Source organism: Scyliorhinus torazame, unplaced genomic scaffold (genome assembly GCF_047496885.1).
Source record: "Scyliorhinus torazame isolate Kashiwa2021f unplaced genomic scaffold, sScyTor2.1 scaffold_789, whole genome shotgun sequence".
NCBI classification, from domain to species: domain Eukaryota; kingdom Metazoa; phylum Chordata; class Chondrichthyes; order Carcharhiniformes; family Scyliorhinidae; genus Scyliorhinus; species Scyliorhinus torazame.
Window position 1 is genome coordinate 3,450 of NW_027308516.1, and position 22,500 is coordinate 25,949.

Genomic DNA, 22,500 nt, shown 5'->3' on the forward strand with positions numbered 1-22,500 from the left:
GTAACCCCACCCAACACAACCTTTTTGGACACCAAGGGCAAATTAGCATGGCCTGCACCTGACCTGCACATTTTTGGACTATGGGACAAAACCGGAGCACAGGGAGGAAAACCATGCAGACACGGGGAGAACATGCAAACTCCACACAGACAGTGACCCAGCCAGGAATAGAACCTGGACCCTGGAGCTGTGAAGCAACTGTGCTAACCACTGTACTACCGTGCCCCCCACTGTACTGGGGTTAATGTCAGCCTACTTGTGACATATGATTCTGATATTGATTTTGACATTGCAGGATATTAATGCCTTTAATTTGTAACCCCATAATTCATCTGCTCTATCACACCAGGATACTCCCTTAACTTGACCCTTTATTAATAATGTCATTGTGGTTTGTGCAGTCTGTCAATTGTTTAATTAACTCAGTCAGGTGCTTTGTGTGCATAACTAATGGTGAGCACTTAATATCTGCTCAATAAATTGGACAATCAATTTTTCCACCGGGGTGAATGCAACTGTGAACTATCCAACTGAAAACCTTTTCCATTAAACTCTCGATTAAAGCAGATATACGTTGTTCTAACTCTGCCAGTTGGGCTGTGGGATTAATTGGAGAGATCTTCCGAAGAGCCAGGACAGGCATAATGAGCCGAATTACTTCTATTTCCCGTAACAGCCTCCCCGAACAGGCGCCGGAATGTGGCGACTAGGGGTTTTTCACAGTAACTTCATTTGAAGCCTACTTGTGACAATAAGTGATTTTCATTTTTTAATTTAATTTGTGCAGTATTATTCTGTAAAATAGTGAATAGTCAGAATTAACGATGGAGAGGGAAACAGAGGCACCAGTGACTGTGATTGAACCCAGCCAGAGTTTGAAACATCAGATGAGGGATGAGAGAGAGGAAATAGTACAAAACGCTTTAAAAACTCTGCATGGTTGCACAGGAGAACTTTGAGAAATGAGGCATAGCAGATCACCAATTCACAATTCATCACATTTTTAAATGAATTCATCTCAAATGTTAAGAAAGTTATTTTGTTTTAACAGTTTGATGTTTAAATGGTGCATGTATTACCCAGAATGCCCCGCGGCAGTGAATGTGCCCTATTCGCTCCACAGGAAGCCAGTGCGCAGGCGCAGTACCACTTTGTTCGGAGCCCTGCGAGTACGGGAGAGGCTTTTTGGGCGGGTGAGTCGGTGGGGCGGAGGGAGGAATGGAGTCGGGATAGGGAGAGAACGGAGGCTTTATAAACACCCGGTGCAGGTCCCCCGATCGGAATAAGATTCTGCAGGACCCGAGTTTGTAGCTGCGGGGCTTTTATCGGGAATCAGGCCCAGTTCCACCGCCGCCACCTTCCATCAGCGGAGAGCAGAGCGCATGCGCGGCCATCCTGGCTTCTTTGATCACAGAATCCCTGGAGTGTGGAATGAGGCCCATCGAGTCTGCACCAACCCTTTGAAAGAGCACCCTACCTAGGCCCACACTTCACCCTATCCCCACTTGACCTGTGGAAGGAAACCAGAGCAGCCGGAGGAAGCCCACGCAGAAACGGGGAGAATGTGCAAACTCCACAGTCACCCAAGGCCGGAATTCAACCCAGGTCCCTGGCGCTGTGAGACCGCGATGCTAACCACTCTGCCACCATGATGCCCAAGGGGCTTCAGGGTTCCAGTGACCAGGAGAGAAAATGTATGACTCATTGATTGAAAGGTCCAGTTTTGAGGGGGGACTTGCTTCATGGTAGCACAGCGATTAGCACAGTTGCTTCACAGCTTGAGGGTCCCAGGTTCGATTCCCTGTTTGAGTCACTGACTGCGCGGAGTCTGCACGTTCTCCCCATGTCTCCGTGGGTTTCCTCTGGATGCTCACGTTCCTCCCACAGTCCAAAGATGTGTGGGTTAGGTGGATTGGCCATGATAAATTGCCCTTGGTGTCCCAAAAAAAGGTTAGGTAGGGTTACTGGGTTACGCGGAAAGGGTGCAGGTGTGAGCTTGAGTAGGCTGCTCTTTCCAAAGGTCGATGCAGACTCGATGGGCTGAATGGCCTGCTTATGCACTGCAAATTCTATGTATGTATGTATTGAAAATGAAAATCGCTTATTGTCACGAGTAGGCTTCAATGAAGTTACTGTGAAAAGCCCCTAGTCGCCACATTCTGGCGCCTATTCGGGGAGGCTGGTACGGGAATCGAACCGTGCTGCTGGCCTGCCTTGGTCTGCATTAAAAGCCAGCGATTTGGCCCAGTGTGCTAAACCAGCTAAATCAGGGTGCATCTGATGCCATTTTAATAACAGAAGAATAAGATCATCAGAATTAGCAGCAGGAGAAGGCCATTCAAACCATTGAGGCTGCTCTGCCATTTAATAAACCCATGGTTCATCTGATCATTAACTCCATTTTCCTCCTGTCCCTAACAAGTAAAATGTTGTGTAACACAGCCTTGAATATACTCCATGGCCCAGCCTCCACTGTTTACTGGGGGAAAGAATTTCACCAGCTACTGGTTCTCTGAGAGAAGCAATTTATCCTGTTCTCCGTCTTAAGCCCTTATGTTTAAACTGTCCCTGCAGTTTTAGATTCCCTATTGAGGGCAAGCATCCTTCCACCACTTCCCCTGTAAACTGCCCTCAAATACTTGTATGCTTCAGTAAGATCGCCTCTCGTTTATCTAAAATCCCTTTCACACTTGGTCAACATTTCCTTATGAAACCAACTCCTTCTAGCCAGGAATCAGCTCAGTGAATGTTGTCGGAACTGCTTCCAATTAAGTATATCCCATCTTAAGTAATCCTACACCAGGAAACAGAAGGAGAGAATGTTATGAATTTGCATCCCTGACTGACGGACTTTGAAAACTCCTTAAACTCCTTTTACAAGAGGTTAAAATGGGAGTAGTTACACAGCAATCTCAAATCAAGAAAAAATGTTTCTCTCTCAATTTGTAACCACAATTGCCACATGACTCTTGTAATCTCCTTTTCCAGGGAGTTAGAAGATTTGAAGACTGTGATTTTTCTCTGATTCCAGAGAATTCTTTCGAGCTGCTGCTCCAGCAGCAGGGTTTAAATTTGAAACCAGTGAAATTGTTCCAGAGGTGAGTATTGTTGAGCATTAATCTTTAATTTAGAGTTTTTAGTGTTGTGCTTTGTTATCTATGCTCTGGTTCCATGGCTCTGGGGCAGGTTTGGCTCCTTTACTGTGGATCTGATTCCATATTTCACCCATTGCTCTGTTATGCCTCTGCCCTCCCTGATCACCTCTCTGCCATTGTTTAACTTCTTCTGCCTCGAATAGTGGATTTATTTTATTTTATTAATTTTTCCATTAAGGGGCAATTTATGTGGCCAATCCACCTACCCTGCACATCTTTGGGTTCTTCGGGTAAGACCCACGCATACACGGGGAGCAGTGACCCAGGGCTGGGTTCGAACCCGGGTCCTTGGCGCTGTGAAGTAGATAGTAGATTTATTTTAACCACGTTTGGTATTTTACCTGTTATTTCTTTCAATTTGTCTGAATGAAGATTTCATTGCTGCCCATCCCTCGGCTATGTGCTGCTGATTTACCATCTTTATCTTCCCAGTTTTTCCTGAACTGGAGACCATTTCTCTTCTGTTCATCTGTTGATATTAACCATCAAATTCTGCACCACAGTCCGGTTGCGGCAATGACCAGCTAAGCCGCACGTTTCGGTGGCTCCAGCTCCAACAAACCTTCGGGCTCTTTTAAGAGCCCCAACGGGAAATTTTCGCGCGACAAAACCCGGTGTGGGGTGAGTGAATAGGGAGTCCCCCCCCCCCCAATGAAAGAGGAAAATATCGGCGGCTGCAGCGCGAGGAATCCTCGCGATAGGGACAGAAAGGGAGAAGACACAAGATGGCGGCGGAGAAAGCCCAGGCGACATGGGGGCCCGAGCAAGACGAATTCTTGAGACGGTGTGTGGAGCTACTAAAGAGGGAGGTGCTGACCCCGATGGTACAGGCAATTGAGGGGCTCAAGGAGGCACAAAGGACCCAGGAGACAGAGCTCCGCGTGGTGGAGCAGAAGGTGACGGATAATGAGGACGAGATCCTGGGCCTGGCGGTCAAAACACAGACGCGCGAGGCGCTCCACAAAAAGTGCATTGAAAGGATTGAGGCCCTAGAAAACAGAGCGCGAAGGAAGAACCTTCGGATACTGGGTCTCCCTGAGGGAGTGGAAGGAGCGGATTGCGGGGCTTATGTAAGCGCGATGCTAAGCTCGTTGATGGGAGCTGAGGCCCCTGCGGGCCCCTTAGAGGTGGAGGGGGCCCATCGGATCCCGGCGAGAAGACCAAAAGCGGGAGAACCACCTTGGGCGACAACCGTGCGATTTCACCGCCTTAAAGATAGAGAAGAGGTCCTGAGATGGGCTAAAAAAGTACGGAGTAGCAGATGGGAGAATGCAGTGGTACGGGTGTACCAGGATTGGAGTGTGGAGGTGGCGAGAAGGAGGGCGAGTTTTAACCGAGCCAAGGAGGTGTTACACAAAAAGGTGAAGTTCGGGATGCTGCAGCCGGCACGACTATGGGTCACGTACCAGGAGAGACATCACTATTTCGAAACGGCAGAAGAAGCATGGTCCTTTATTAAAGAGGAGAAATTGGATCGGAACTGAGGGACTGATACTGTAGGGAATGTTATTGTCGATGTAAATAGAGAAGTAAATTGGGAAGGGGGGAGACACTAAGAAATGTGGGCGCCGGTGAGGGGGGAAAGAAGGGACATAGGCGGAGAATGAGGAATGGGAGTGGGAGGGGAAAGGGAGCTGCGCCACAAGAGGCGGGTCAGATATAGGGATGTTCCCGCGCCAGAAAGATAATGGCGGGAAGACATTCGCAAGGCAGATGGGAGTTTCCCCACACGGGGGGGTCAGGGAGGGAGCAGGAGTAGCCGGGGTCAGTTGAAGTCAGCTGACTTGCGGAAGTAATATGGGGGGAGCAATCACGCTAGAAGGGGATCTAGCGGGGGGAGGGAGTTGGAGAGGGATAACTGGGTTGCTGCTGCGGAAATCAAATAGGAAATGGCTAAAGAGTGGGTGGACGGGGATGGAATGCGACGCCTGGGGAGCGAGTGGGAGCACGGAGGCAGGACACGGGACTGGCCTAGAGAAGGTGATGGCTAGTCGACACGGGAATGGGGTAGGTAGCCCCCTAGTGAGGCTGATCACGTGGAACGTGAGAGGCCTGAATGGACCGATTAAAAGGGCCTGAGTGCTCGCGCACTTGAAAGGACTAAGGGCAGACGTGGTTATGCTCCAGGAGACGCACCTGAAGGTGGCGGACCAAGTTAGGTTAAGGAAAGGATGGGTGGGACAGGTATCCCATTCAGGGCGTATACCGGGCCTGGAGGTAGGAAACTTGATATTGGGAGGGGACTTCAACACCGTGCTGGACCCAGGGTTAGATAGATCCAGATCTAAGACCGGAAGAAGGCCGGCAGTGGCCAAGGTGCTCAAGGGGTTTATGGACCAAATGGGGGGAGTGGATCCATGGCGATTTCTTAGACCGAGGGCCAGGGAGTTCTCCTTCTTCTCCCATGTCCACAAAGTGTACTCCTGGATAGATTTTTTTGTTCTGGGAAGGTCGTTGATCTCAAGGGTGGAAGAAGCTGAGTATTCAGCCATAGCGGTTTCGGACCGTGCCCCACACTGGGTGGACCTGGAACTAGGAGAGGAAAGGGAGCAGCGAGCACTCTGGCGATTAGATGTGGGATTGATGGCGGATGAGGGAGTGTGTGGAAGAGTGCGGGGATGTATTGAGAGGTACCTGGAGGCCAATGACGACGGGGAGGTCCGAGTGGGAGTGGTATGGGAAGCACTAAAAGCGGTGGTCAGAGGAGAGCTGATCTCCATTAGGGCCCACAAAGGGAAAACAGAGGCCAAGGAAAGGGAAAGATTACTGGGGGAGATTTTAAGGGTGGACAGGGAATTTGCGGAGACCCCGGAGGAGGGACTGTACAGGGAGAGAAGACGACTCCAGACGGAGTTCGACCTTTTGACCACCAGAAGGGCGGAGGTGCTGTGGAGGAAGGCACAGGGGAGGAGGTATGAATATGGGGAAAAGGCTAGTCGCCTGCTGGCCCATCAGCTGCGAAAGAGGACAGCAGCGAGGGAGATAGGGGGAATTAGAGACGAAAAGGGAGCTACGGTGCGGAGAGCAGGGAAGGTAAACGTGGTGTTTAAGACCTTTTATGAAGGACTGTATAGGTCCCAGCCCCCGGAGGGAGAGGAGGGGATGCGGCAGTTCCTGGATCAATTGAGGTTCCCGAGGGTGGAGGAGCAGGAGGTGGAAGGCCTGTGGGCACCGATTGGGGTGGACGAGGTTGTTAAGGAGCTGGGGAATATGCAAGCAGGGAAAGGCTCCGGGACCAGACGGGTTCCCAGTGGAATTTTATAGAAAATACGTGGACTTGTTGGCCCCGCTGTTGGTGAGGATGTTTAATGAGGCCAGGGAAGGAGGGACTTTACCCCCGACAATGTCGGAGGCGACGATATCACTAATTCTGAAGCGGGATAAAGATCCGTTGCATTGCGGGTCCTATAGACCTATTTCATTATTGAATGTGGACGCCAAATTGCTGGCAAAGGTACTGGCATCGAGGATAGAGGACTGTGTCCCGGTGGTGGTGCACGAAGACCAGACAGGGTTCGTAAAGGGGAGACAACTGAATGTCAACGTGCGACGACTATTAGGGGTGATAATGATGCCCCCAGTGGAGGGGGAGGCAGAGATAGTGGCGGCAATGGATGCAGAGAAGGCATTTGATAGGGTGGAGTGGGAGTACTTATGGGAGGTGTTAAGGAGGTTTGGGTTCGGGAACGGGTTTATTAGCCATGTCAAACTCCTTTATGGGGCCCCAACGGCAAGTGTGGTCACGGGTCGGCAAAGATCGGAGTATTTCCGACTATATAGGGGGACAAGACAGGGATGCCCGCTATCTCCATTGTTGTTCGCGTTGGCAATTGAACCTCTGGCCATGGCGTTGAGAGACTTCAGGAAATGGAGAGGGGTGATTAGAGGGGGAGAAGAACACCGAGTGTCGCTATATGCAGATGACCTACTGTTGTATGTGACGGACCCAGTGGGGGGGATGACAGAGGTCATGCAGATATTGAGGGAGTTCGGAGATTTCTCGGGATATAGGCTTAACATGGGGAAGAGTGAACTATTCGTGATTCACCCTGGGGACCAGAGTAGAGAGATAGAAGGCCTGCCTCTAAGGAAAGTGGAAAGAAACTTCAGATCGCTAGGAGCTGGGGAACCCTACACAGACTTAATCTGACACGATTGGACACGAGAGGATCGGCTCAAGGGTTCACCAGGCGGTGGCAGCCATTCCTCAACTACCTAGGGGAACGTTAGAGGGAAGACAGATGACCAGCAGCAGCAACCCAGGGGGGAGGGGGGGAGGGGGGGTGGAAAGTTTTAGTTTATGTTAAATGATTAGTTTACCATGTTGATTTGCCATTTGTTCACTGTTAAATTTTCTTTTTTGTTATGAGTTTGATGTGTAAGGGGAAAAAATTGTGATCGAAAAACTTTCAATAAAATATATTTTTTTAAAAAATAAAAAAATTCTGCACCATATTTATTCCCTATAATTGAAGATTTGAGATTACTATCAGACCAGCCATGATCTTATTAAATGGTGGAGCAGGCTTGAGGGGCTGAATGGCTCCTGCTCCTTGTTCGTATTGATGCTGCACACTCTGAGATATTATCTGTTTCTCCTGCCACAATTACTCGCTGACATATTGAGTATTTTCAGCAACAACAGTATTTTGCTATTATTTTGTTGGAGGTGTTTCTCACAGAACCCAAGTTTAGAAGCAGAGATTAAGAACGGATTTGTATTGCGGAGGGTGTTGGTTGTGGAGGTTAGTCTCTGGCCTCCAGTTACAGTCCTTTTTCACAGAATGATTGAATGATTACAATACAGATGGAGGCCATTCAGCTCATCATACCCATGCTGGCTCATCCCATTCCCCTGCCCTTTCTTCTCTTCCTTGCAGCATTTCTTCTTTCCAAGGTCTTATCCAATTCCCTTTGGTTTGTTGTAGCAATTTGGCTGGAGTGGCGATGCAGGAGAAGCTGCTGGGTTTAACCCCAAGGACTTTGTAACCCAGTATTGAGCAATATTTTCAGGTGCAAAGTTGTCAAGGGAGGTACGGGGAATGACACTAAGTCATCATCCTTGTTTGGAGAGTCGGTGCAGACACGATGGGCCTTCTGCACCCGAACAATTCAGTGATTGGGGTGATCTACGATAGTTTGCTCTCTGGTCAGCTCTAGCATGTGCTGCTCTAAGAAACTGTCCCAAAAAGACTCTGCGAGCTCATCTGCCTGGCTACCTTTACCAATCTGATTCGCCCAATCTATGTGTAGATTTAAATCACCCATGATTATTGCTGTACTTTTCTCACAAGCCATTGTCCCTCCCTGTATTCTCCGTCCGTCCTACTGTGTGGTTACTGTTCAGGGGCCTAGAAACTACTCCCACAAGTGACTTCCTACCTTTATCATTTCTTATCGATACCCAACCTGATTGTGCATCTTGATCTCCATAACTAAGGTCATCTCTCTCTATTGTACTAATGCCGTCCTTAATTAACCGAGCTGTCCCTCCGCATATTCCCAGCTTCCTGTCCTTCTGAAAAGTCACGCAGCCTTGAGTATTCAGGTCCCAGCCCTTGTCATCTTGCAGCCATGTCTCTGTCATGACTGTCAGATCACAGTACCTGGAGTACGGTGCACACTTTTAGTCTCCTTAACTGAGGAGGGTGATTCTTGCATTGGGAGCAATTCAGAGAAGGATCAGCGGGCTGATTCCTGGGATGAAGGTGTTGTGTTGTGAGGAAATGTTGGGTCTGTACTCATTGGAGTTTAGAGGTGACCATATTGAAACAGATAAGATTCTGAGAGAACATGATAGGGGAGATGAAGAGAGGATGTTTCCCTCCTGGGGGATTCTGGAACAAGTGGGTCCCCATTTCTGATGGAGATGAGGGGAAATGTCTTCCCTCAGAGGGTGGTTAGTCTTTGCAATTCTCTTCCCCAGAGATCAGTGGAGGCTGCACCATTAAATATATTCAAGGCTCAGTTAGAGTTTTGATCAGAAATGGAGTCGAGGGTTACGGGTGACAGGAAGGAAACAAAGTTAAGGTCACAATCCGATCAGCTGTGATCTTATTAAACAGAAAAACAGGTTTGATGGGCCGAATGGCCTACTGCTGCTCTTATTTCTGAGGATATATGATCTCTTGGTCGAGAACAGGAAACGCTGTGTGTCGATCAGCATGAATTACCACCTTCTGGAGAATAAGGAGTGTGTATCTTAGATACAGCAGAGTGAGAATGGAGGGAGAGAGAGAGGGAGAGAGTGTGTGACAGCAACTAGAATTGTCTGTTCTGAATTTGTGAGCTGTATTGACAGTGATGATATTTGTAAACTCCTTTAACAGGATATTCAAAGGGGAGGATTTGCAGCAAGAAATCTCAAACCCAACTTCACATCCAAGATCTGACGGAGTCGGCCATCAGTCATTTTACCATCAGTGTGACTGGAAAAGCACCGAGACTCCCGCACCAGGGGGGGATCCGTGGAAACGTGGCAATTGTGGGAAGGGAATCACTTCCCCATCTCATTGACACACTCACACCGGGGAGAGACCGTTCACCTGCTCTCAGTGTGGGAAAGGACTTACTGCTTCATCCAACCTGCTGACACACCAGTGAGGTCACAGCGGGGTCACACTGTTCACCTGCTTCGTGGGGGAAGGGAGTTACTACTTCCAGTCTACGCAAACACCAGCAAGTGCACACTGAGGAGAGACCATTTACCTGCTCGCTGTGTGGGAAGGGATTCGTCCATTCATTCAGTCTGCTTACACACTGGCGACTTCACACTGAGATGCCGTTCATCTGCTCCGTGTGTGGGAAGGGATTCGGAGATTCATTCAAACTGCTCACACACTTTCGAATTCACACTGGGGAGAGGCCTTTTATCTGTTCTGTGTGTGGGAAGGGATTTGCTCAGTTATGCAGCCAACTGAGACACCAGCGAATTCACACTGGGGAGATGCCGTTTATCTGCTCCGTGTGTGGGAAGGGATTCGGAGATTCATCCAACCTGCACACACACTCCCGAGTTCACACTGGAGAGAGGCCATACACCTGTTCTGACTGTGGGAAGGGATTCACTCAGTTGTCCAGCCTGCTAACACACCAGCGAGTTCACTCTGGGGAGAGGCCATTCACCTGCTCCGTGTGTCGGAAGGAATTTGGAGATCCATCCAGCCTGAGCAGACACCAGCGAATTCATACTGGGGAGAAGCCGTTTACTTGTTCAGTTTGTGGAAACAGATTTATTGATTCAATCCACCTGCAGAGACACCAGCGAGTTCACACTGGGGAGAAGCCATTCACCTGCTCTCAGTGTGGTAAGGGATTCACTCAGTTATCCAACCTGCAGACACACCAGCGAGTTCACACTGGGGAGAGACCGTTCACCTGCTCAGTGTGTGGGAAGAGATTTGTTAATTCATCCAACTTGCTAACACACCAGCGACTTCACACTGATGAGAAGCCGTTTATCTGTTCCGTGTGTGGGAAAGGATTCAGAAGTACAGCCCACTTGCAGAAACACCAGCGAGTTCACAAGTCATTACAGGGGTTGGATTCTGCTGTTATTGCTACTATTCGTCACATCCAGGACTGAACCCTGTTCATTTTGACAGTTGATGACGTGGGAGCGTCTGCACTGGCCGGTGTCCCAATTTTCATTTCTGTCGGCTGAATCTCTGAGCAAGGGCACATTTCCACTGAAATGATCCACAGAAGCAGATGTAATACATTAATTTTATCCTGAACAGTTGATGAATGTAGGAATTCATTATATATATTGTATCATATATATCTGTTGCAGTGATATTTTTAAAAATCCATGTTTAACATCTAGGCAGGTGGTGTGTCTGCAAGATATGCAATTAAGATGTTGTAAAAGTTGGATAATCATTGATTTAAAAAAAATAAATTCAGAGTACCCAATTATTTTTTTTCCCCAACTAAGGGGAAATCCACCTAGCCTGCACAGCTTTTGGGTTGTGGGGGTGAAACCCACGCAGACACGGGGAGAATATGCAAACTCCAGACCGACAGTGACCTAGAGCTGCGATTCGAATCCCTGTCCTCAGCGCCGTAGTCCCAGTGTTAACCACTGCCCCACCTTGCTACCCAGGGGATAATTATTGATGCTAACCATTTAATTGTTTAAACTATATTGTGCTAATGGAAATTTCTTCATGGAAAAACGGTTCCCTGGGGTTCAGTTAATTGAGGGATTGTGTTTAGTCTTATTAAGATGGACATGAGACTGTTCGTGGAAAGAGATGTATTTAATGGGTGGAGCCAGGTCTGCAGCAAGCAGCTTAACTTTTAGTCTGCCAAAGACAGAACGACTTGCAGGTTGTGCCTGAATGGATGTCTCACATTTGCTGAGAGCAACTCTCTACACAGGATAGTAAGTAACGCTGGGTTTGCTAACTTTATTTACAAGTGGCTTTTGACCTATAATAGGCTTTGCTTAATTGGAGATAGAGAAGGTATAAGTTGGTAGTTAAATTGTTTAATTTTATTGTAAAGAATTGTTTAACTGTTAATTGTAAGCTATTTTCTGTGATAACAATGTAGTTGGAACTGTGTTAATAATAAAGTTTGTTTCAAAATAAAAGATCCCTATTGGCCAGTGGAATAATTCCGTGGGTTGGCAGCGCTCCAAAGACTTGGAGACTTGGGCGGAGAGATGGCAGATGGAGTTTAATCCGGACAAATGTGAGGTAATGCATTTTGGAAGGTCTAATGCAGGTAGGGAATATACAGTGAATGATAGAACCCTCAAGAGTATTGAAAGTCAGAGAGATCTAGGTGTACAGGTCCACAGGTCACTGCAAGGGGCAACACCGGTGGAGAAGGTAGTCAAGAAGGCATACGGCATGCTTGCCTTCATTGGCCGGGGCATTGAGTATAAGAATTGACAAGTCATGTTGCAGCTGTATAGAACATTAGTGAAATGAAAAAGAAATTGCTTATTGTCACAAGTAGGCTTCAAATGAAGTTACTGTGAAAAGCCCCTAGTCGCCACATTCCGGCGCCTGTTCGGGGAGGCTGGTACAGGAATTGAACCGTGCTGCTGGCCTGTCTTGGCCTGCTTTCAAAACCAGTGATTTAGCCCTGTGCTAAACCAGCCTAAGTAGTTAGGCCACACTTGGAGAAGGTGTTCGATTCTGGTCGCCACACTAGCAGAAGGATGTGGCGGCTTTAGAGAGGGTGCAGAAGAGATTTACCAGGATGTTGCCTGATATGGAGGGCATTAGCTGTGAGGAGCGGTTGAATGAACTTGGTTTGTTCTCTCTGGAACAACGGAGGTTGAGGGGCGGCCTGATAGAGGTCTACAAAATTATGAGGGGCATAGACAGAGTGGATAGTCAGAGCTTTTCCCCAGCGTAGGGGGCATAGGTTTAAGAGGCAAGGTTTAGAGGAGATGTACGAGGCAAGTTTTTTACACAGAGGGTAGTGGGTGCCTGGAACTCGCTGCCAGAGGAGGTGGTGGAAGCAGGGACGATTGTGACATTTAAGGAGCATCTTGACAAATACATGAATAGGATGGGAATAGAGGGATACAGACCCAGGAGGTGTAGAAGATTTTAGTTTAGTCGGGCAGCATGGTTGGCACGGGCGTGGAGGGCCGAAGGGCCTGTTCCTGTGCTGTACCTTTCTTTGTTCTTTGAATCTCCACTGATTTAGAATTAATACATTTAATTAAATTAACATATATTTGATTTTGGTGGGTTAGGTTTATGCACGTTAGGGAAAGTTGCGGAGAGGGGTTGACAGGCTCTTTAACAGAAAGTGGGTCCCTCTGAGGTCATTGGCAGAGCTGGAAATGCGATTTTCGTGAGTTTTTCTGATCTGTCTGAAAGCAGATTCAATAGTATTTTCCAAAGGTTAAAATACTTAAAAGGGAAGAATTTGCAGGGCTGTTAAAAAGAGCAGAGCAGTTGGATGAATCAGGGTCCTTTCAAACAAATAGCAGAGGAATGTTGGGCTGAATGGACTCCAGCAGTCTGTGAAATTGTGCCTCCTACTTTGTGCAGATTAAAAAGGACAGATTTCATTGCAGCCTCTTCCATGTATATGTATTTAAAGAGAAGGGTTTCCATTCGCTCCGAGTGATGACATAACAATGTCTTCACTCTTCTGTGTATTTTAACCATTGAAGTCTTGCACGGCCGAATATAGTCAACAGCCTTCCTGTAGCTCTCTCTGGACACAGCAAGAAAGCGTTTGACTGCTTAACAAGAGCAGGTTCCACTGAATATGATCTAACCACAACAACAAAAACAACATCCATTTGTATAGCACCTTTAAACTTCCCAGAGATCTTCACAGACGTGAATACCAAACAGAATTTGACACTGAGCCACATAAAGAGATATTGGTTCAGTTAACCAGTCGCTCGGTCAAAGAGGAAGGTTTTAAGGAATATCCTAAAGAAACAAAAAGATTGAGGGGCAGAGAGGTTTATGGAGGGAATTCCAAAACCTAGGGCGCAGGCAGCTGAAGACAAGATCCCCAGTGGTTGTACAATTGAAACCGGGGATATTGAAGAGGGCAGTATTCGTGGAGTACAGATATCTCGGAGGGAGGGCAGCACGATAGCGCAGTGGATAGCACTGCTGCCTCACAGCGTCGAGGTCCCAGGTTTGGCTCTGGGTCACTGTCCGTGTGGAGTTTGCACATTCTCCCCGTGTTTGCGTGAGTTTCGCACCCAGAACCCAAAGATGTGCAGGTTAGGTGGATTGGCCACACTAAATTGCTCCTTAATTGAAAAAAATGAATTGGATACTCTTTTTTTAAAAATAAAATTAAAAAAAAAAAAGATAGCTCCGAGGGTTGTCGAATTGGAGAAGACTACAGGGATGGGAGTGGGGAATTTGTGACCATATGGTGATTTGAAAATAAAAGACGCTGTGGAGGTTTTGAAAAGAATGGACCTGATTTTAACTGACCCAAATTCGCAGTCACTTGTACAGAGGTAAAATCAGGCCGAAGGAGAATTTTAAAACTGAGGTGTTAATTGAACGGACAGGCACGGTAGCACAGTTGCTTCACAGCGCCAGGGTCCCAGGTTCGATTCCCGGCTTGGGTCACTGTCTGTGCAGAGTCTGCACATTCTCCCCGTGTCTGCGTGGGTTTCCTCCGAGTGCTCCGGTTTCCTCCCACAGTCCAAAGATGTGCAGGTTTGGTGCTATTCTAAATTGCCCCTGGTGTCCAAAAAAGGTTGGGTGGTGTTACGGGTGGGCTTGTGTGGGGTGCTCTTTCCGGGGGCCGGTGAGGACTCGATGGGGCGAGTGGCCTCCTTCTGCACTGTAAATTCTATGATGTAGATCAGGGAGCGCAGGGGGTGATCGGTGAATGGGACTCGGTGTGAGTTGGGACAGTGGCAGAAAAGTTTCTCTCTTGAAGAAAACAACTGGGACAGTTCTGTACATTTCCCATCACACTGCTTATGTCTAAAGTCAAGCTGACATCACCGTGTTCCTTTGGGAGTGTGGAATCCACTGATGTCATCACATTCTATTGCGGTGATGTCATAAGATGACAGGGGAGAAAGAGAGAGACCTTCAAAGGGAACTAACTTGTTTGTGAAATGTTAGAAAAGATTTAACTGTGTTCAACACAAAGCTGTTTTATTTAAATTTTATCCAGAATATTAGCCCATGCAACTGGGTTGAAATTTATTAACATCAGCAGAAACATACCCCAATGAAGATGGATCGGTCTTGGATGTGCTTCAAAGAAGAATCCACTCACTGTAACTACTTTTACATTTTTAACATTTAGAATCATAGAATTTACAGTGCAGAAGGAGGCCATTTGGCCCATCAAGTCTGCACCAGCCCTTGGAAAGAGCACCCCACCCTAGCCCACACCTCCACCCTATCCCCGTAACCCAGTAACCCAACCTAACTGGACATTAAGGGCAATTTAGCATGGCAAACCCACCTAACCTGCGCATCATTTATTTCCAAAGATGGCATCTGGAGCATGGCGACTCTCTGCGAGCTCCCTCCCTCTGTCCCTTTTCTTTTATCTCCTATCAGCGTTCTGACCTACTAAAACTATTTTCCTCTTCTATAATTCCGCACTGTAACCAATCACTGTTTTGTCGATGTACCATTTGTCATTGTTCCGTGTTGATTATTCTTGTGTCTACTATGTACGTGCTGTGTACTTTCCTCGGCCGCAGAAAAATACTTTTCACTGTACTTCGGTACAAGTGACAATAAATCATATCAAATCCAAATCATATATCTACGATGGAAATTTCAGGAGGGTCAATAATATGGAATAGATATTCCAGCCATTAAATTGTTTTCCCCACTATCCAGTGTTGCCATTTTGGATGCAGATGGAAAACCAGTTACATAGATGTTTGTCAGCCAAAATTGTAAATGGATAAAGTCTATATCCGGACTAGTTGAGCAAAAATCTGCACTGTACAAGATCAGTATTAGCTGCCTTATATTAGTATGGTATTCAAACATTTGATTAAGTTGTCAACATAACTGCTACTTTGCGACGGTTTCTTTAGTTAATTCTCCGAATGGTTCAAACCACTATTTATTAACGCTGAAATTATGGCACAAAAGAAAGGGTGCAATAGGTCCATATCTACCTTATTTAGAGGCTTGAGATTTTACATATTTAAACAGTAATGGGAATACTTAGATTCTGCTGGCCTGTAAGTTTTAACTAGCGCGGTATCAGTGTCTATCCTATACCCAAACTTCCTCCAGTAACAATATAAAAAGCTGACAAAAACCATCTATGGATGGCACCAAATCAATTAAAGGAGCATTTACGCATCCTGTGTTTGTAAAATTAAAAGAACATTCAGCATGGAATAGTTTTATTTCCATCTACTTGACTTCAATTTTACAAAACCAGAGAAGAACAACAGCTCCAAATGCATCACTTTCATCTTTTATTTAGAAATTGTATGAGCAAATTGTTCATCATGATCAAGGTGAGAAATGGTGGTTTAATTGCTAGCTGTGCACACTTCCATCTTTGGTTTTTGGCATAAACAATCGGCAAACATTCCCAGTCAGGTCGAGCAGATTTGATTCCGAGCACAGTGCCCTGCAATGGCCCATACTTCTCACACCGAGCAACAATCTGTACCTTATAAATAAATGTTTAAGCACATGGTTGCTGCATCACTTGCTGAACCAGGAATGAAGCATAATTTTGGCTTCAAGTTCTGACTTGCTGTTGGGTACATTAAAGTAAACTTTAAAGTCTCCCGGCCAGCCAGCAAATGCTATAATCAAATTCATGACGCATCTATTTATGTTCCAATCACATCCTGTTAAATCACCTAACAAAAACAGCACTGTAATGTAATCGCTGAAAGCTGCATCCTGTTGTGCTATTGACATTACTTTCACTATTTCTGATATCACTCAACCTTATTGCATGCATTAGACAGGTTATTATCAACAATTCGCTTGACTGTCAGCAGACTGGATAACGTGTGAATCTCTTCCCACTCATGGGGCAGGTAAATGGCCTCTCCCCAGTGTGAATTTGCTTGTGTGTCAGCAAGCTGGATGACTGTGTGAATCTCTTCCCACACTGGCAGCAGCTGAACGGCCTCTCCCCAGTATGAACTTGCTTGTGTGTCAGCAGGCTGGATGACTGAGTGAATGTCTTCCCACATTGGGAGCATGTGAACAGCCTCTTCCCAATGTGAGTTCGCTGGTGTACAGTGAGGTCAGATGATGTCTTGAACCCAGTCCCACAGTAAGAGCACCTGCTCATAAAACCATCCCCTGCAGGTTCCACTCCAAGGGACGCACTGTCTGAACTTGTCCGACATCCAGTACTGGAGGAGCAGAAATTTCCTCTTTAAATATTAAGATTCCGTCCCCTCTGCAAATTCCACTCCCTCGCCACTAACTCCATCCTTGTCCCTGCCAAATGTCTGAGGCAGAAGCAGCCTGTTCACAACCCTCATGAAATATTTCACCCCTGTTGAGCTTCCAAACACATATCCACATCATCACCAAGATCACCTATTTCCACCTCAGCAACACTGCCTGACTCCGCCTTAGTGTTTTTTATCTGCTACAGAAACCATCATTCATTCTTTTACCTCTCGACCAAATTTTTCTAACACACTCCCAGTCAGCCTCCAATGTTAAACAACCCCCTCCATCCCATCCAAAACTCTGCTGCCCATGTGTTAACTCATCAATCTTGTTTCCCCATCCCCTGTGCTCACTGATCTACAAATGATTCCCTTTCAGAAGCACCGAAAGTTGAAATTTCTCATTCTTCTATTGTAATAGTTGTGATCATCCTGATCTCTGTAATCTTCCCCCCCCCCCCCCCCCCCCCATCACCACCTCTTGGAGATCTCTGCCCTCATTAATTCCGGCCAGTACAGCATTCCTTATTTTTCTGACGCTGCACCATTACTGGTCTTTTATCATTTGGCTGGGCCGCATTCTCTGAAATTTCCTCTTTAAAACTCTGCGACTCCCTGACTCACTTTCCTCTATTAAGATTCTCCTCAAAGCTAATATCTCCTGTGGCTCAGTGTCAATTGTTATTTTGTACCGTTTCTCTGAAAAGTCTGAAAGTTTTATTCTGGTCAAGGCACAATACAAATACGAATTATTGTCATTATATCATTGTTCTGCCTTATAAATACTCAGAGTGAAACAGTTTGATGGACATTCTGACACGAAGAAACATTTTTAAAGATTTGCCCCCAGCAATGATGGCGACTGCGCCTGCGCTCTGCTGCGACTGCCCCAATAAAGATGGCGGGTGCGCATGTGCACTGCTGCGAGTACCCAATTTAAATGGCGAGTGCGCATGCGCATTGCTGCCAGAGCGCAACTAAGATGGCGGCCGCTGAGTCCTGTCAGAAAGCTGCAGCCCCCGCTCAGGTCACCGGGTCCCGGTAGGTTATTTCTCCGGGTTTCGTGATGAATTATAGTTGTGTGGTGCCAGAACCTGCAGAGAAGCAGCTGCTTCCGTGTCACGTGATCTCTCCCTCTCTCTCTCTTCCCCCCCCCCCCCCCCCCGCCCAATAGATCTCTGATTAATGAGGATGTCCAGGGTTATGGGGAACTGGCAGATAAATGGAGAGAAAGCTGAGATGAGGCGTTTCTGTCCTGTACTGACTGTGATAAAATGTGTTCAATGTTTTCACAGGATACTAGATGAGGAAGTATCCTCATAAATCTCAAACGTCACGTCTCGCTCTGACAGTCACTGGTTTCCTTGGAACCTGAATATCATCGGCCTTTGAATCTAGAAGGAGAAATATTTGCCTGAACTCTCAGCTTCTAAAGATTTCAAACATCAGTGTGACTGGAGAAGTACGGAGATACACACAACACGCACACCCGAGTGAGAGTGTTCCAGTGAACTGACTGTGGAAACATCAGTGTGACTGGAAAAGCACCGAGACCCACACAACACACCCGAGTGAGAGTGTTCTAGAGTGACTGGAAAGTTCTTTAACCAGTTACACAGCCTGAATAAACATAACATTCACAGCGGGGAGAGACCATACCTGTGTTGTGTCTGTGGACGAGGCTTCAACTGATTGTCCAGCCTGCAGAAACACTGGGAGACCCAAAACATGGAGAAACCGTGGAAATGTGGGGACTGTGGGAAGGGATTCCGAGCCCCATCAGAGCTGGAAACCCATCGACGCAGTCACACTGGGGAGAGGCCGTTCTCCTGCTCCCAGTGTGGGAAAGGATTTACTGAAGGATACAGCCTGCAGTCACACCAGCGAGTTCACACTGGGGATAGGCCATTCACCTGCTCTCAGTGTGGGAAAGGATTTTGTGATTCATCTAGCCTTTTGAGACACCAGCGAATTCACACTGGGGAGAGGCCATTCACTTGCTCTCAGTGTGGGAAAGGATTCAATCAATTATCCACCCTACAGAAACACCAGCGAGTTCACACCGGGGAGAGGCCGTTCTCCTGCTCCCAGTGTGGGAAAGGATTTGCTGAAGTATACAGCTTGCAGTCACACCAGCGAGTTCACACTGGGGAGAGGCCATTCACCTGCTCTCAGTGTGGGAAAGGATTTTGTGACTTATCCCGCCTATTGAGACACCAGCGAATTCACACCGGGGAGAGGCCATTTGCCTGCTCTCAGTGTGGGAAAGGATTTACTCAATTATCCCACCTGCAGAAACACCAGCGAGTTCACACCGGGGAGAGGCCATTCACCTGCTCTCAGTGTGGGAAGGGATTCACTCAGTTATCTCACCTGCAGTCACACCAGCGAGTTCACACCGGAGAGAGGCCATTCACCTGCTCCCAGTGTGGAAAAGGATTTTGTGATTCATCTCGTCTATTGAGACACCAGCTAATTCACACCGGGGAGAGGCCGTTCATCTGCTCTCAGTGTGGGAAAGGATTTACTGAACTATGCAGTTTGCAGAAACACCAGCGAGTTCACACTGGCGAGAGGCCATTCACCTGCTCTCAGTGTGGGACGGGATTCACTCAATTATCTCACCTTCAGAGACACCAGCGGGTTCACACTGGGGAGAGGCCATTCACCTGCTCTCAGTGTGGGAAGGGATTTACTCGGTTATCTCACCTGCGGAGACACCAGCGAGTTCACACTGGGGAGAGGCTGCTCTCAGTGTGGGAAGGGATTCACTCGGTTATCCACCCTGCGGAGACACCAGCGAGTTCACACTGGGGAGATGCCGTCCACCTCTCAATGTGAGACGGGATTGCATGATTCATCGCACCTGCTGTGACACCAACGATTTCACAGTCGATTACAGGGGTTGGATTCTGCTGTTATTGTTTCTGCTCTACATCCAGGACTGCATTTTGTTCATTCTGACAGGTGGTCAGGGGGATGGTCGGAGGGTTTCTTTCTGCTGGACTGGCCGGTCTCACCATTTTGCCTCCAGTGGGCTGATGCACTTTGAGCCTTGTTGCTAATCCCTGGCTTCAAATTGCACAAGGATCACAGAGTGAAAGGGTATTTGGAAGTTTGAAGATATTTAGTTTCCATTTCTGTTTCAAACCATGCCATGTTGCCATGGAGATGGGCCCTGGTGGTTACATGGTTCTTTTGTCTAATTTATCTGGGTGTTCCTCACAGAAGAAACCTATCAGGATATGAGGGGCAAGTTGTCTGAGGTGGACTGAGAAACTGATTGGTCCAGGGAACACCTAATATTTAAGGAATTATTACATATTTACGAGAGGGTCGGTTAGCTCAGTTGGCTGGACGACTGGTTCGTGATGCAGAGCAAGGCCAACAGTGAGGATTCAACTCCCGCACAGGCTGAGTTTATTCATGAAGGCCCCGCCTTCTCAACCAGGCCCCTTGCCTGAGGTGTGCTGACCCTCGGGTTAAATCGCCTCCAGTCAGCTCTCTCTCTGTCAAAGGGGAGTGCAGCCTATGGTCCTGTGGGATTTTTGCGACTTTTATTTCACATTATTATGGGCCAGGGTTTCGAGAATACCAAAGTTTGTTTTTCCTCTGGAAGGTAACTCAACAATTTTTAAGAACATCCTCATTTTACAATTTAATTTGAGGGATGTCAAATTCAAAGTCATCTGGATTTGGTTTGTCACTTTGAGTTAGAATCATTAAAACCTCCTCCAGTTTCTCTCCTTCCGTTTCAAAGTACCTGTTAAGCATATTCACATGACACACTCGGTGAGTTTTCCTTTCTGGCATTTTTACCACATAATTCACCTCACTTACTTTCCTTGCAATCTCATCAGGCCCACAAAACTTTGCTTTTAAAGGTTCACCGACCATTGATAACAATACTAAAACTTTGTCTCCACTGGCAAAACTACAAACCTTTGCTTTCTTGTCCGCTACCGTTTCATCACATTTTGTGCAACTTTTAAATGTTGTCTCGCCAATTCCCCTGCTCTATTTAATCATTCCCTAAAGTTTGACACGTAATCCAATAATGTAAGTTCCGACTGCTCAATCACCAATTTTTCCTCAATCACTTGAAGTGGTCCTTTTACCTCATGACCAAAAATTAGTTCAAAAGGACTGAATTTGGTTGACTCATTCGGTGCATCCTTAATTGGAAACAGTACGAATGGAATTCCTTTATCCCAATCCTCTGGATAATCGTGACAATAAGGCCTCAACATTGTCTTTAATGTCTGATGCCACCTTTCTAACGCTCCCGTGATTCTGGATGGTATGCAGTTGATTTAAATTGTTTTATTCCTAAGCTATCCATAACTTCTTTGAACAACCTTTAGGTAAAATTTGGTCCTTGATTAGATTGTATTTCTGTGGGTAGTCCATATCTAGTAAAGAATTTAAGTAACTCCTCCACAATCTTTCTAGCTGTAATATTTCTGTTGTAACTCCACCAATTTTCCTGAAATAAAAATATCCGCCTCAACCTCCACCTGTTGTTGTTCTTTTCCAACCATCTGATCAAAAGTCGTTTCTGATAATTGAACTTTGACTTTATCTTCACTCTTTGATGTCTCCCCTTGTCTTAACCTGTGACTTTGCGACCTCGTTACTCCTGAAAAATCCCAGGATATTCGTCCTTCAATACTTCAGTTGTCTGATTTTCCACTGGCTTATTAACCACAGTGGGCATCACTTCCACATGCGATCCAGCTATATCATTACCCAAGATAAACTGTATTCCTGGACAAGATAGTTTCTCTGTTGCTCTTACTACCACTTCACCACTCTTCACTGGACTTTCCAACCTTACCTTATATAATGGAACACTACTACTCTCACCCTGAATTCCACATATTACCACCTTTTCTGGCAGTATTCTTCCCAAACTACATAACTCCTCATCTCTTACTATTAAAGATTGACTAGCTCCCGTATCTCTCAAAATTGTGACTTCTTTACCTGCTCCTCCTGATGCACATGAGCAAACTTTACCCATACAAGTAAATTCTTTAAAGAGATCTGGCACCTTCTTATCAATCAACTCTTGATCAGCCTGTACAATCTTTTGCACCTCCTTCGCTTCACTTGGGCTTTCCTTTACCACTTTAAGAAACCCCACTGTCTTATCCTGTTTTACCACATCAGCTTTTCTTCAACCACCAACACTGTGACTTTACATGGCCTAGTTTATTACAGTGAAAACATTTGAAACTTTTCATTTCTCTTCCACCCTCTTGGATTTCTTTTTTATTCTGAGGTACACTCTCATTATATCCAATCAGATCTCCTTTCCCTCTACCACTTGAGTATTTCTTTTTCCCCCAGTTTCTGTCCCTCACAGGCTGAAACTAATGTTGGAAACCAAGCTTTGATTTATGAACTAATTCATAATCATCTGCCATTTCTGCTGCTAACCTCACAGTTTTAACCCTCTGCTCTTCCACATGAGTTCTCACT

General features: G+C 46.5%; 1 protein-coding gene across 1 annotated transcript; it reads left to right on the top strand.

Moving 5' to 3' along the window:
- The first annotated feature begins 1,132 nt into the window (after positions 1-1,132).
- On the top strand, positions 1,133-21,532 carry LOC140406666 (uncharacterized). The gene is given in 5 exon segments (XM_072494668.1): positions 1,133-1,193; positions 2,989-3,098; positions 9,485-10,737; positions 18,595-19,760; positions 19,762-21,532. Coding segments are annotated over 3 exon segments (2,100 nt in total). The 5' UTR covers positions 1,133-1,193; positions 2,989-3,098; positions 9,485-9,933; the 3' UTR covers positions 19,892-21,532.
- Positions 21,533-22,500: the final 968 nt, after the last annotated feature.